The following is a 14,684-nucleotide window of genomic DNA, read 5'->3' as shown; positions in this document are numbered from 1 at the left end:
CAGTGAATGTAGTCTTCATTTGAACTTTAATATCAGTACTGCAACAAATTTATCACAGAACTAAAAGCTTATGTACAAAATATGTTTCCACAATTTTATGGTATCATAGATGTAATAATCCCTTACAGGCCACTTTAAGAGGAACACCAGTAACCCTTCTTGTTCATGCATTCGTTATCGGATCACAGTGCATAAAGTCATGCAGATGCAGGTTAAGAGCTTCAGATAACGTTCACATCAAATGTCAGTATGGGGTTAGTGATCACATGTGCTCCAAAACTTGGGCAGTGAAATTCTAGGGGCGTTGGAGGGAATAGGCCAGTTTGTGTGAACTTATGTCCACTATTCTCAGAGTCCTGTTCCTTGCTGGAAATCTTAACTGTGGACTTCTGTTTTTGTAGCCGGTCTGCCTTACTGCTCTCGTGTTGCTCATTCTGACGTGCTTCTCTGCTTACCCTGATTGTAAAAGTGCTTCTTTAATATAACCATTTTATTACATTCAGGATTTTGTTGCTAAATGGTTTGTAAGGCTTGAAGAAGAACCCCTACACCTTATGCTTTTTGAGTTAACATGCTGAGCAAATCGCTTCACTGAAAATGTTTCCCAGTTTCAGTTTGTTGGTCTGCCTACGGAAAGAAATCTAGCCAGGAATGTGATAGTCTTTACCACAATCTCTCAGATCACAGATTTATGTAATCAAAATGCCCTCATGGTTGTTAATATGCAGGACATGGATAAGAGTGGGCCAGTCGTGCCCTTTCAGGTTTCCCCACTCTTGGCATTGACCTTTCAGATTAAGTATTTATAAATAAGATATTCTGCTGACTTTAGTTCATCTCTGGTTGGGGTTGACTCTGTGCATTCTCCTGTGAACAAAAAAAGAGGAAAAACTTGTTTCAATATGCAGTTTTCTCCAGTATATCTGGAAGAAATAGTTCTACAGCCTACACTGATATCTTGTATAGGATTAAAGCTGACACTTAACAGAAACTTAGACACCTAACCATTGTTTATTCCAATCATTCATGACATGCATAGATCATCTTGATATCTTTGTGTTCAAACAAACAAACAAACCCTTTTCAGTACTGTCTTGTTGATCTTGTTTCCTTGCTTGCCATTACTTATCTGAAACCCTCAGTGACACGGATAGACATGGTATGAGTGTGTCTGTGCACACACCAGAGCACTCTTTGCTCGCTGCACTGCAACTTCTAGCATGGTCCGATCAGACAGGATCTGGCGCAGTGTCCCAAGGTCCATCTCTAACAGCATCCCTACACACAATCGATACACATTCCATCATTATTAAGACAAAATTAAAACAACACTAGTTACTGTGGTTTTAAGAACCTTGTAGAACCACTAACGATCGTGTGTTAAACCCGAATAGCTCCTTGTGCATGTGTGCTGGCCTTTCCAACAAAACCTACTGGGATCACTGATGAGAATGCTCATCAGATACTGATACCACACTTGTTGATGTGGCCCGCTTCTTGGTAAGGGTTTAAGAGATTTACAGCAGTCCAAATACAGAAGAAAAGATTTTCATTCCAACCAAGCAAAAGCCACACCCGATAGTCTGAAGAAAAAGAAGACTATTACTGCACACATATACAACATATCCCAACTGGATTTTGGGGTCTAAGCACATGGGCAGCTATGAAACAGCAATCCTGGAACTGGGGCCTGAGCCCTGAACTTCTAGAGCATTTGACCCACCACTGCCCTTAAAACTGAATGCCAAGATCCAATTGTGGCTGATCCCTCCTCATTTTGGTTAACACGTCCATCTCTGCCTTACCAGTAACACCATGATTAACTGGTTAAGAGACAACAGGTCAAGTGCATCCTCTATATTTTAATTATACATCACTCAGCACTGGGATTGGTGCTTTGTCTTCTTAGACCAACAGTGACACAACACAAGCATCTACAACAAGCTAAAAGCTATCATGCTGGCTTCATGATACACTATAAAGCCCAGGAAAAGGTGAGCCTGGAATTTGACTAAAATATCCATGAAAGCACTAACGTAATTGCACTGTGGTACATGTGCCATGTGGAACAGTGCATTTCATGTTGTGGGTTGGGTTGCCTTATTTGCCAACACTCCTTTATTCATAGCCAACTTCCAGGTAGCTATAACTCACTTCAAGTCTGAAAAAAAGGTTTGCAAGCTGGGAAGGCCTGAATCAGCCCCATGCTCAGAGCTGGATGATATGAACTTGTTAAATGTAGCTGTAAAAACAGCATCATCACTCATCAGATAAGGAAGCAGGTAGGCTTAGAGCTTTGGAGTCTTCTTCCTGTAAGTTATAGTATACTGTTTAGAGTGAAGGGCTTTTGTCAGCTGTGTTTATATACCCTGTTGATACATGGTTTGCTGGTGATCAGCCAGTTAGACACAGCTTCCTAGAGATGGCAAGGCACGGGAGTACAGAGCTGGTACCCATCCTTGCCTTCCAAGAGATTCAAACGCTTTAGATTAAATGCTTAAGTGCAATCATAGTTATCAGTGGCTACACACTCACTCGGTACAATGTGGACGATGCAAGAAATAAAACCAAGTGGAGAAAAAAAAGACATCTGGTATGAAAAAATACTCACTCTAAAAACAAAAAGCTGTGATTCAGTAGGTAATTAGTGGAGTGCCAAATCTAAACTATCATTAGCCACAGGATCACCTGGGCAGCAGAGAAAACAGAACAAGAAAACACAGAGGATGAACGGATGATTAGCATTACTGACTCAAGACCAACAGGCGTTATGGAGTTTAAAAGCGGTCTAGAAATAATTATTAGAATTAATTAGAAGAAACACACTCACACTAAAGTAAAAAGGAATTCGAGGCAGCTTTCACTAACTTAACAAAATATCCATTAGGGGCTGTAGATCTATACCATTTGTTCATGTAGTTGGATATATACAACTACAAGGTGTGGAGAAGTGGAACGATTGCTGGGAACTACTGTCTCACTAAGTGAAGCACACAAGTAGGTATTCAGGTGTTACAAACCACCCCATACAGGAGTGAGTAAACAGAATATGGATTTCTCCGCTATATGTAATTATGTATAAGCCACACTAAACCACACATGTAAATGAGAAACATTTTAAACAGGCACATTATGAACCTACAACAAGCTCACCGGTGATATCAGCACAGTGGGCTGGTTCTGTGTCTCGTACTAGTGCAAATAGTTTCTCTCCAATCACGTCCACTTCGTCTTGGTCAGAGCAGTCAGAAGCACAAGCCTCCTCTTGACTCAGCCTACAACTAAAAAGCTGAAAGTGAGAACCTCGATACATAAAAAGGGCAGAGCCAATAGCACATAATGCAAAGAACTGTACTGAGAGGATCTGAATCAGTCTTAAATACTTTTTTTTTATATCAACTGTGTAAAATATATTTTTTCACAACTGTCTTAGTTATGTTCTGTCCTATTGGAGTTCTATTTTCTAACTATTAATTACATCTCATAGTAACATACTGCTAAAGGATGAAGGCATTTCTTCCTTTATTTATTTGCCATATTCCTCTTGCTGGAATGAGGTGAGCGGCACTATATTGGTCTTAGTTGACATCATGTAACTCCATATATACATATAATTAAGAATATGAATGAACTATACATCATTACATTTTCTACTGATCTAATGATTTTACTTAAATGACAACCATTATTATTTAAGTATATTATGTTAAGTATTTTTTGTATACTTAGTCAGCAATTTTGTTTCTGAAAACTGTAAAGATTACAAAATAATCCTGAAATATGTAATTAGTTAATAAGCTTGTGGTAGGATTTTATTACACACAGAGACACACACAGACACACACAGACACACACACACTCACTCCTGTAAAGTTTTCAGGGCCTTGTTGACTTTCTCCTCCAGCAGGACCGGATCAGACAACAGCTGATGCACCACTTTTTTTTCCTGCTCTAACAACATCCCTGCATTTATTCAAAAGAAATTTTATTTAAGTCTTAGCAGTGATTTGAATTATATTTAGAAGGTTTAGTGACAGCTACAGTTGTCACCTGTGATTTTCTGGGTGTATCCTGTGTTGTAAAGGTTGATGAGCTCATACAGCTGTTCACCCAGGGAGTCGGAAGACACAGAGTCAACATCATCAGCCTGTGACAGCTGTTTACTAGAAAGTCAAAACATCACATACACAAACTCTTGTCTTAAAAACATAAAATTAACCTCCTCGTTTGGATGTTATATCAATTATATATTGGTGTCTTTTTATCTTTGAAATCCAGAGGTCTTCTTACCCCTGCTAAGCCAGATCATGTGCATTACCTAGTATCGGGGTGCAGGGCAGCCAGTGCTCTCTCCAGCGCTTTGGTAAGGAGAGCTTCATCCTGCAGCATCTGACTTATCACAGCTCCGGGAAGTTCCAGCAGCATTCCTACATCATAGTAGTTTCCAAAATATATCATATCATACATAATATTATACAGTCGTATTCAAAAGTTTAGGAACCCCTGACAATTTCCATGATTTTCATTTATAAATATTTGGGTATTTGGATCAGCAATTTCATTTTGATCTATCAAATAACTGAAGGACACAGTAATATTTCAGTAGTGAAATGAGGTTTATTAGATTAACAGAAAATGCACAATATGCATCAAAACAAAATTAGACAGGTGCATAAATTTGGCCACCCCAACAGAAAAATCACATCAATATTTAGTAGAGCCTCCTTTAGCAGAAATAACAGCCTCTAGGCGCTTCCTATAGCCTGTAATGAGTGTCTGGATTCTGGATGAATGCATTTTGGACCCTCTCTCACTCACTCACTCACTCATTTTCTACCGCTTATCCGAACTACCTCGGGTCACGGGGAGCCTGTGCCTATCTCAGGCATCATCGGGCATCAAGGCAGGATACACCCTGGACGGAGTGCCAACCCATCACAGGGCACACACACTCTCATTCACTCACGCAATCACACACTATGGGCAATTTTCCCGAGATGCCAATCAACCTACCATGCATGTCTTTGGACCGGGGAGGAAACCGGAGTACCCGGAGGAAACCCCACACACACAAGGTGGAGGCCCAACCCTGGAGGTGTGAGGCGAACGTGCTAACCACTAAGCCACCGTGTCCCCCTTGTATTTTGGACCATTCCTCACAAAACATCTCCAGTTCATTTAGGTTTGATGGTTGCTGAGCGTGGACAGCCCACTTCAAATGGGGTGCCCAAATTTATGCACCTGTCTAATTTCGTTTTGATGCATATTGTGCATTTTCTGTTAATCCAATGAACCTCATTTCACTACTGAAATATTACTGTGTCCTAAACTTTTGCATATATATATATATATATATATATATATATATATTACATGTGCATGCAGTTACATCAGTACCTATACCTGTTAGTTTTGGAGCCATATCAGGGTGTTTAGGATAAATGAGGTCATACAGCTTCTCTCCCAGAGACTCCAGATCCTCTTCATTATCCATCACGTGTGTTTATTCGGTTGGATTTTGGGTTTTCCTCTCTGGATTCATTATAAAGCAAGCTACTGATACTACATGGGACTGCTCAAATTCCCACATGATGAATCATACAACAAACCAAAAGAAACAACGACATGACCCGAAATGTATCCATCCTTATCTATAAACACCAACCAAAAGCTTGAAATGTCAGACACTCAGTAATATCCTTAACTGCTACAGTAAAAGCTTTACAATGCTTAATCACAAATTGCGTTTTATTAAGCATTCAGTGCACTACAGAATGTGCGGGGGTAAAATCTTACCATTACTAATAAGGTATTAATTTAAGAATATCGAGCTGTTTGCTGTCCAACCATTATTTACCCCCCTTCGTCGCTCGAAAATGACGTGTGTGCGACTGACATTTCTGACGTAGCCAAACCTACAGCTGGTAATATGTGGATATCAATCCGCACAGACGCTAAAAACAAATAGTTCGTCCTTTATTCCTATTCACTCGAGTCTTAACATCTTACATGTGTAATGCAAATAAAATTAACTCTAAATTCACAGTGTTGTATCAAGTTTTGACGAAATAAAAAGCATTCATTTGCATTTTGTATTTAGGCGCAAGGATCTATATAGTTTTCACCGGAACCGGAACTCCCTCCTTTCTCTCCCTCTTCCTCTGCTGGAAAAGGTAGCGTGGTCGGTTTGTGTTGTACTTTATCTCGTGAAAAAGATGTTTTTTGGTTGTAAAGTCGGTTGTTAGTTTCACTTTTAATCGTGTTGTAAGGTATAAAGTTTGTTATTATTAAGGTGCCGACGTTACGTATGTAGTTTGTTAAACATTTCAAGCGGTTTGCACTGAGGCCTGTTTCAGTAGCTAATGCTAACGGGCACTAACGTGTTTATGGTCGCCTAATTTCTTCCATGAGCCCTTTTACACTTTTGCACTCGAATGACCCCAAAATTATTTTTCTTTACATTTCCACTTATTTAACGGCAGTATTTGCGAATGTAGTAAGTTTTAATAACCGGTGATATTTACATTTGTGATTTAGCAGACATCCTTAGAGACTTACAATTTGTTTTTAATTTCAATTTATACAACTGAGCAATTGATGGTTAAGGGCCTTGTGCTCAGGGACCCAGCAGTGACAGCTTAGTGGAGCTGGGATTCGAACTTATGACCTTCTGATCAGTAGCCCAACACCTTAACCACTAGGCTACATAATCCCACAGCCCATAACATGGTCCTCTATTAGTGAGCGAAATGTTGTGCTGTTCCTAGACTTCTAAATGTATGAATTTTAGAGTTTAGAGAGAATTTGGGTTACTAAGTAATGCCACTGCTTTGTGGTGGTGATTCATTCTTTCGCTGTCATGCAGGAACCTCCATCATGTCGTCTCACCTGCAGTGGATGGTGATCAGGAACAACTCCAGCTTCCTCATCAAGAGGAACGGACAGACCTATAGCACTGTAAGTAGCCACACTTCAACTATTTGTGCTAGACAATTCTTAATCGGTTTACAAAGTACTTGCTTTTCTGTGTAATCCTAATGTCTGAGGGCTGAATGTTCGGTCACTGCAGTCTTAAGGTTAATTGGCCTGACAGCTATGAGTTGATTGGGACATTTGAGTCAGGAAGTCAGGGCTTCTTGAGTCTTATTGAATCGTGTTATTACATTTATCAGTTTCCAGAAACACTCAAGCGAATAGTTTAGTGTATTTAGTGTGTTGCGAGAGTCATATAAATCTGATCTTTTTTTATTTTAGGAACCTCCATGGTATATTTAAATAGATTGCATGGCCATTCTTGTGCTGTGATGTACTTTGGAAACTGGTCAGAATGTTAATGCAGTAGTAAGAGTCTTAGAACAGTGAAGATTCTTTTGTTAAATGTCATTTAATGTACGTACATGGTGTTTCAACATTACTTGTTTTAACCATGAATAATCTGGATTGGCTTGAAGTGTAACTTCAATACTATTAGCACAGACGCTGGGTGTTTAATAAATACATCCAGAGTTAAGTGTAGCATGTCTTTGTAGCAACTTGCTATGGTTACTGATTTGGTTTAACTTTGTAATCGAACTTTTAAAGTTATAAAGTTGTAAGTTGTAAAGTTATAGTCTCCAGATGAGGGCAGCACAGTCAGCATGTGAGCACAAGTTTGTCTTTATTATTTATTTTTTTTAAAGAATGGATTATTTTAGTCAACGCATTACAGATCTGTAACTGTTTAATAACTGTAGCCAATTTTTTGTTGATGAATCCAATATTTGTGTTGATTTTGTACTTTATATTTTGCATGTTATTCGACTCATTACGTTTGTTCTGTTTCAGGAGGCAAACAACTTGAAGGCCAGGAATGCATTCCGCTTTAACGGCCTCATTCACCGTAAGACAGTTGGTGTAGAGCAGGCAGCTGATGGCAAGGGTATTGTTGTTGTCCTGAAGAAGCGTTCAGGTAATTAATGCATTTTATTCTGTGAGTATGCAGGTTAGGATACTCGAGCAGAAATTCAGTTACACTGGTGTTGATTGTGAATTGGTACAAACTGAATCAATGGCTTTTCTGTTTTTATTTTGCTGCAAGTTGTCAGTTAATGTGTTGGAGCAGCTAAACACACGTGCATAGTTTAACTAGTTGTCTAAAACGTGTTGGATAACAGTGAAAAAATGGTTGGTTTGTGTAATGAGTTCAAATTTTGTCTAACCACTGTTCACTTGATCATGGACATCTTGCACTTTAGCCATAGTTTGATAAAGCTCTTGTCCACCATTTAATGAATTAATAATTTTTTTTTTTTTTGTGGACCTTTTGAAGATGTTAGGGTTGTTGGGTAGGACTTTGTTGATGTATAGTGTTGGGGTAATGTTTATCATGAACTGTGCTCAGGCCATCGCAAACCTGCAAAAGCGTACGAGAGGATCACGATCAACAAGAACTCTCGCTCCACTCTGAACAGCCTAAGGAACATCATCCGCAAAAACAAGTACAGGAAGGACCTCTGCATGGTGAGGACAGTTTCTTTCTTCTTTGTATTGGATGTGTGGCCTGGAAAAACCCCATTCATATTGTCAGATTTATGGTTACTACTCTAGAAAGTTTGTAAAACTACAGGGCTTGCCGAACTGAGATTTTTCTCCGTTTCAGCCTTAAAGTTTGGTAACCACTACAGTGAATAGAGAATTGCTCTTGAAGATTTAAAAAATCTCCTGAAACATACCCAATGTCTACATGCTTCTACATTTATAATCAAACGTGTATAGAAATGACATGCATTTAAATAACTAAACTGTTATACAATTTAATGTAATCTTTTTTGAGAGCAGCTATTTCAGAAGTTTCATGGCAAGTGTATGGCAAATTTTAAGCATGCTTCATTTAAGCCCATGCCTCAGTGTAGTCTGCCAATTCACCTGAAAAGTTTATACTTACACTACTGGTGAAATAATTCCTGATTAGTTTGGTCAGTTCTGTTGACTTAATTATTTAGATTTTGATTGAGTTATTTTAACTTGATGCACACACTACACAGATGATGGCAGACTTTTTTGACAATGTGACTGTGTCCCTCACTGGAACACGTGGTGTCGAGTGAGAATCACACTTGGAGAGCAAGATTCTAAGAGATCTCCAGACAGTAACTATCTTGCTGCTGGCTAAGTGCACAATATTACTGACATTTTTTCTTGGTATTTTGTTAAAATGTTTATTTATTTATTTTTGTTTTGTTTTATTTTTTTTTTTTATAGATGTTGAAGTGCATTTTGGGCAGAAATGCTTTTTTTCGTATCTACAGACATGATTTTTTTATTTTTTTTTTCATTTTTCATGAGTTTATTAACCATTTTACTCCTTAATGTTTTTTGAACAGGAATTGATTGCTCTCTTGATTTTGATTGGACTTTACAAATAAATTTCCAATTTGTTTCTCTCTCTTAGGCTGCCCTGAGGCGGGCCAGTGCTATCCTAAAGAGTCAGAAGCCTGTAGTGGTGAAGAAGAAGCGCTCCAGAGCCGCCAAGAGTGCATAAACATGTGCGAACACATCACAAATGCTTAATAAAAAGATTTTGGTCAAATATCCTGCTCTTATTTTTTGATGTTGAATATGGAAGAACATTTTAATCCTATCAAAAGCACACAACACAGTAAATTTGTGATGTGTTTAAATAGAGGTAGTCAGAATTTGTGGAATTGGAAAAAAGTGGAATTGAGCTTATTTTTGTTGTGCTTGAAAATATAAAAGGTTTAAAAACATCTAATCCATGATGTAGGCAACTCTTTCTATATATAATGTCTTGTACAATGAACAATATTAAAACAAAATTCTGCCCTACCCTAATAGAAAATTACTGTAGTAAATGTACTGTGGCTTCATTATTTGATTGCTTTCAGTTTTGCTACTGAAATCTGAAAACGGTTTCTGTTAGAAATCCAAGTGTTGAGAGTCTTATTATAATTTGTGAGCATTGTGGCTGCAAGGTATGTTGGGTTGGAGGGAAAATCCAAATCAAACCTGTGGAACCATCCAGGGTCAGAACAGAACATCTTATATTTAGCAGCTAAGTTTGTTGGATGGATTTCCTTTGGCACAGTACCGGGGAATAAGAGTTACAGGGTCAAACAAGACTGCCTGTGCATTTAGCTAGTTTTTAGCTAGCCCCAGCCTATGATGTTGAACTGTAAACTGATAACTATAATGTAATGAGAGCTGATAGCGGAGCTGTAGATTTTATCCCCCCCCCAACAGGGTCATTAAGAACCACTCTAGGTGCATATAGAAGGGGAAACTGACCTGTCAGGTTAGATCAGGGACTGTGAAACTCCTACCAATAGTCTTTAGGTTGCCTGCAGGCAAGTTAAGGTGAAGTAGGCTGGGTAGCATGTAAAAACTAAAAGACAGGACCAGTGTTTGGTGTTTTAAGGGTGTTTTCTTAACGGTCCATTCGATAGTTATAGCTTTTGGGATTCTGTTTTTATTTTTTCTCCATTGAATTGAATGTTGTGGCTTAAGTGGTATGTTGACATTGCAGTTCTTTTTAGAGGAACGAGAAGGATGAACGTTTAGTTTTATAATTGATATATGATTAAACATGCACACATGGGCCCAGTGATGAGGACCATTGCTGCTCCAGATCCAGAAATTTTGCCTTGTACTGTGTTACCAGGATTTGCTTCAGATTAAATGTGACCGTGGCTAGGGAAAAGTGCTACTGAAGATGACTATTTGAATAAATTTGATAATGATTCTGGGATGTTGGATGGTTAGAACTTGACTATATCCCACTAACGCTAGCTGTGCTCCCATTCACACATATCTCAGTCACGTAGCATGATTGATCTCTTTGTGTGAGAGAAATGTGAGTGCTCAGAAGTCACATTTGTGATCAGGCCCTGTGTCAGATCAATGGTGTGTGTGAGTGTGAGTGATGGAATTTGTATTCTGAGCTGTTAGCTGCGAATCAGACACTCTGCACATTTGGAACTGAAAGCCACAATCTTTCTCCTGATGTTGATGTCCTGCATGGATGCCATGTATCTGCTGCGGGCCATGTGTTTGTGCGTATTTATGGGTGTGTATTGCCGTGCATTTGAACTGCAGGACATGATCCACACTCTAATAGAGGAGAACATCCATCTACATGACCAGCTGGAGAACCTCACAGCTGCACTGAGAGAATTGAGGCAGCTTCTGCTTCATCACAGCTCTGGTATCTATTCATTTCTTTGTATTTCAAGTCTTATTGAGATCAATATCATAAGGTGAATATTATGGTGATTTTTATTTGCTTCCAAATACCAGGACAACATGGTATATGACAACACATGACGTGTTTAGAAAGCACAAACTCGCTCTTAGCCTCAGCAATTTATCAGTAATACAGCTTTCCTGGATCTTCATTTCTATAACACATAAATAGGATGTGTGGGACCTGCACCATAGCCTTCATTATTTTATTATTTTCCTAATGTCTTTATTATAGATTATTTTAATTTCATTATTATGCACCTATTTATGCAGTTATCCAGTCAGCCATACATGTGGCAGCAGAACATCTGCATACAATCATGCAGATACAGGTCAAGTGATTAAGTTACTAACATCAACATGTTCATAAGGAAAAAAGTGTGATGTTAATACGTTTAACTGCGGCACGGTTGTTACCAGATGGGCTGGATGGAGTATTTCAGAAATATACTTTTTATTCTGAATGGTGCAAAAACCAAACACACATTGAGTGAGTGAATGTTCAGGAAAATGGACAGTGTTAAAGTTCAAGCCGTTGCGAAGAATAAATAAAGTCAAATAATTACTCTTTACAACCATGGTGATCAAATACATCAAACCATCAGGTGGATGGTTTAAAACTGCAAAAGACCATGCTGGGTTTCCACCCAAAATGTGTGTGTCTGTTCTGGTGTTTTTTTGTGTGAATATTACCTGAAGCTCCTGTATCTGATTAGATAACTACAAGTTCAGGTGTTCCTAATAAAGTGGAGGGTGTGCATATATCAGTATAACTTTTCTGATGCAGTTATTCCAGGTATTATTATTATTATTATTATTATTATTATTATTATTATTATTATTATTATTATTATTATAAGTATTATTATTAGTAGTATGAGTTTAGTATTGTATTTAAATGTTGATGCTCTGGAGACCAGGTTCAAGGTGAAAAGATCATGCTCCAGTTCTTGTCTTTTAGGTGACAGTCATGAACATGAACATGAACTTAACTTGCAGCATCGTTGGCAAGAATGGTCACAACACAGTAAGTGTGTTTCTGCCACAACAACAAAACTGGATATTTGTTTTTGTTTTTTTCAGATACTAGATTTCTACATTCATGCCTCATTGCCTTCCACGATGTATAACTATGTATAACATAAACTATTCATGCCTCATTGCCTTCTCATATATATATATGTTTTTTCCGGCTGCCCCAGTTAGGCATGATCAGTGATTCGCTGTGGAGACGCCTAACTGGGGCAGCCGGAAAAAACATTCAGCAATTAAGCTACTTGTTTGACTCACTAGAAATTAGTAAATAAAATAAATCAAGAATATATATATATATACACGTTTGATTTGGTACAAGTTTTACATTAGATGTCCTTCCTGTCGCAACCTTCTCATTTGTATCTGGGCTTGGGACAGATTTAATAGCAGCGATTTAAACCCACACTACTGTATGTGTACTGACTAAAAATGTAGTTTTTAGACAATTTTAAAAGGATAGTTTTCAATAAAACACTGCTATTTAAAAACCTGTTCTGAGGTTATGATTTGAATTTTTGCTCTTTAAATTAAAAGCAGAAATCAGACAAGAAACATGTGGGTGTGGGTAGGGGATTGGGTAAGACGGGTTAATGAGCTTGACAAGATGATTATATCCTTAGATCTTTCTTTTTATTGATTATGCAGTCAAGGGGAATGAATATTCTAGTCTATTATATATACACTATAAATAAAATGGCTGATGCTTTAAATTTTTCAGTCTGTTAGAAAACTGTTAAACTATTGAATTGTTTAGTGTCTACAGTATATTGTGACATTCTGTCACTGCGTAGAAACGGCTGCTGTGTCACTGTAATGGGTGAACCAGAAAAACTGACACAAACCCTTATCAATACAACCCACAAAATGCCTAGGGGGAACTAATCGGTAAACCTCACTCTGTCCAAATCCATTAGCAGTCCTGTACATTCAAGCTGTATCTACTAGCACTGTTAAATTACCTTCACTGTTTGCTATTATGCATACTTTAAAGAAAATGCTATATTGTCACAGAATGACTTATGACATGTTATACAGTATGTACATTTTTGTAGTTGCATTTGTACAGACAGTTATGAATGTAGTCGTTTAAATCACTTTACAGTGTTATTTTAAGTGCTAATATTGATCACTTTCGTAATATATGGGATCATTAAATTGGGACTAAACATCAAGGAATTTGTTAAATGTTATTGCAAATTTACAGCGTTTCTTAAAGATCTGCTGGTGTGGTGCGATTTCAGTGTGTCCTGTTAAATATCCTTTTTTGTGAATTTTTAAATATTACCGTAAAGACTAGATCATTTTAAAGTCAAATATTTCAAAAATAGAACATTTTTTTTTTCAGTTTTGGTTCTCACCAGTGAGTGAATTTTTTCTTGCAGATGTCAGTCCAGAGACTCGTGTGTTTTTGGAGCATGCGCTGTGTGGACACGAGCTTCATGGATTTGCCATTTCAACCACTGACCCCCTGTCAACAATCCTCACGTTTATCTTTATTATTCTAACACATCTGTTGCTATAAGGAAAGCACACACACACACACACACGGCTTACTCCTGCAAGTCACTATATGTATATATACTGTGAGAGTTAAAATATATATACAATCATTTATTGAAGAAACATGTCTCTTTATTATATTAGTTGTTCAGTCTGTTATTTTGTAGTTATGTTTAAATATAAATTTAAGAATACTGAACAATATTGAACTTTAACTATAATTCTTTGTAATATCTTGGTAATTTGTATTGTTTGCAGCACTTTTTAAAAAAATGCAAATTCTTATAGAAATACTTCTTTACTGAAATATATTAAGCATTCACTGTACAGTAATATGATAATGTTACATGATTTAGAATTAAATTCAGGTTTTAAAGTTTGATTACAGAAATACTGTATTGTAAGCACTATAAATAAAATATAAAATGTAGCTGATATACAGTACTGAACTTACATTACTGTTGTTTAGGCATGGAGTTTGTGTCCCAAAAGTCTCCGTACACAGGGGAAATAAGCGATTTTTGGCCAAATGTTTTCCAAAATTATTCATACTCAGTTTCGTTTTTTTTTTTTATAGTCATTAAGATTGCTAAATAAGTTTCTAAATCTATCTATTCTGGTGATCAGGAAAGAGGATTTTCAGTAAATCCTAAATGTACAAAACTATCATTTCATTCTTTATTATGAGCAGGTAATATATAAACACTGGATTGAAATACAAGAAAGATCAACAACAATACAAAAAGGAATGTATCCAATTTAGTGCAAGAGATAAAACAATCATGGGTTTTTTAAACACATAGTAGGCGTTCCCTCTTGGAACGTTTGGTAAATTATTACCACTAATAAGATGTGTTAGTTGTGTGTTCACAACCATTTGTGATGTCATTTTTCAATAACATGAGTTCACT

The 14,684-nt window shown here is 37.4% G+C and overlaps 2 protein-coding genes across 3 annotated transcripts; one reads left to right on the top strand and one right to left on the bottom strand.

Annotated features, from left to right (window-relative positions):
- Window positions 1-11: 11 nt before the first annotated feature.
- LOC132860013 (uncharacterized) lies at window positions 12-5,876 on the bottom strand. 2 transcript variants are annotated; one of them, XR_009649774.1, is made up of 7 exons: window positions 5,404-5,876; window positions 4,319-4,427; window positions 4,051-4,163; window positions 3,864-3,963; window positions 3,154-3,281; window positions 1,079-1,278; window positions 12-867 (listed from the first exon to the last, which is right to left on the bottom strand). XR_009649774.1 is itself a non-coding variant. In XM_060891045.1 (7 exons), exons 1-7 carry the CDS (start codon window positions 5,492-5,494, stop codon window positions 829-831), a joined length of 675 nt encoding a protein of 224 aa, XP_060747028.1. In that variant the 5' UTR covers window positions 5,495-5,876; the 3' UTR covers window positions 12-828. The 2 variants fall into 2 exon arrangements, 1 of the variants encoding a protein (XP_060747028.1); XM_060891045.1 differs by having other exon boundaries at window positions 1,184-1,278.
- Window positions 5,877-6,110: 234 nt separating this feature from the next.
- On the top strand, window positions 6,111-9,568 carry rpl28 (ribosomal protein L28). The gene is made up of 5 exons (XM_060891306.1): window positions 6,111-6,173; window positions 6,866-6,957; window positions 7,825-7,948; window positions 8,381-8,499; window positions 9,431-9,568. Exons 2-5 carry the CDS (start codon window positions 6,877-6,879, stop codon window positions 9,518-9,520), a joined length of 414 nt encoding a protein of 137 aa, XP_060747289.1. The 5' UTR covers window positions 6,111-6,173; window positions 6,866-6,876; the 3' UTR covers window positions 9,521-9,568.
- The last annotated feature ends 5,116 nt before the right edge of the window (window positions 9,569-14,684 follow it).

This window comes from Tachysurus vachellii, chromosome 17, assembly GCF_030014155.1.
Source record: "Tachysurus vachellii isolate PV-2020 chromosome 17, HZAU_Pvac_v1, whole genome shotgun sequence".
In the NCBI taxonomy this organism is placed as follows: Eukaryota; Metazoa; Chordata; class Actinopteri; order Siluriformes; family Bagridae; genus Tachysurus; species Tachysurus vachellii.
The sequence above is the reverse complement of the archived record's forward strand: the minus strand, read 5'-3'. Positions and strand labels throughout refer to the sequence as shown.

Excerpts from the sequence above, each read along its gene's own strand:
- LOC132860013 (XM_060891045.1), bottom strand. The coding sequence starts at position 5,494 with ATGGATAATGAAGAGGATCTGGAGTCTCTGGGAGAGAAGCTGTATGAC. Across the intron at positions 4,428-5,403 it reads TATGGCTCCAAAACTAACAG|GAATGCTGCTGGAACTTCCC; the intron begins GTATAGGTACTG and ends ACTATGATGTAG. Across the intron at positions 3,282-3,863 it reads GCCCTGAAAACTTTACAGGA|TTGTAGGCTGAGTCAAGAGG; the intron begins GTGAGTGTGTGT and ends TCAGCTTTTTAG.
- rpl28 (XM_060891306.1), top strand. The coding sequence starts at position 6,877 with ATGTCGTCTCACCTGCAGTGGATGGTGATCAGGAACAACTCCAGCTTC. Across the intron at positions 7,949-8,380 it reads TGTCCTGAAGAAGCGTTCAG|GCCATCGCAAACCTGCAAAA; the intron begins GTAATTAATGCA and ends AACTGTGCTCAG. Across the intron at positions 8,500-9,430 it reads ACAGGAAGGACCTCTGCATG|GCTGCCCTGAGGCGGGCCAG; the intron begins GTGAGGACAGTT and ends TCTCTCTCTTAG.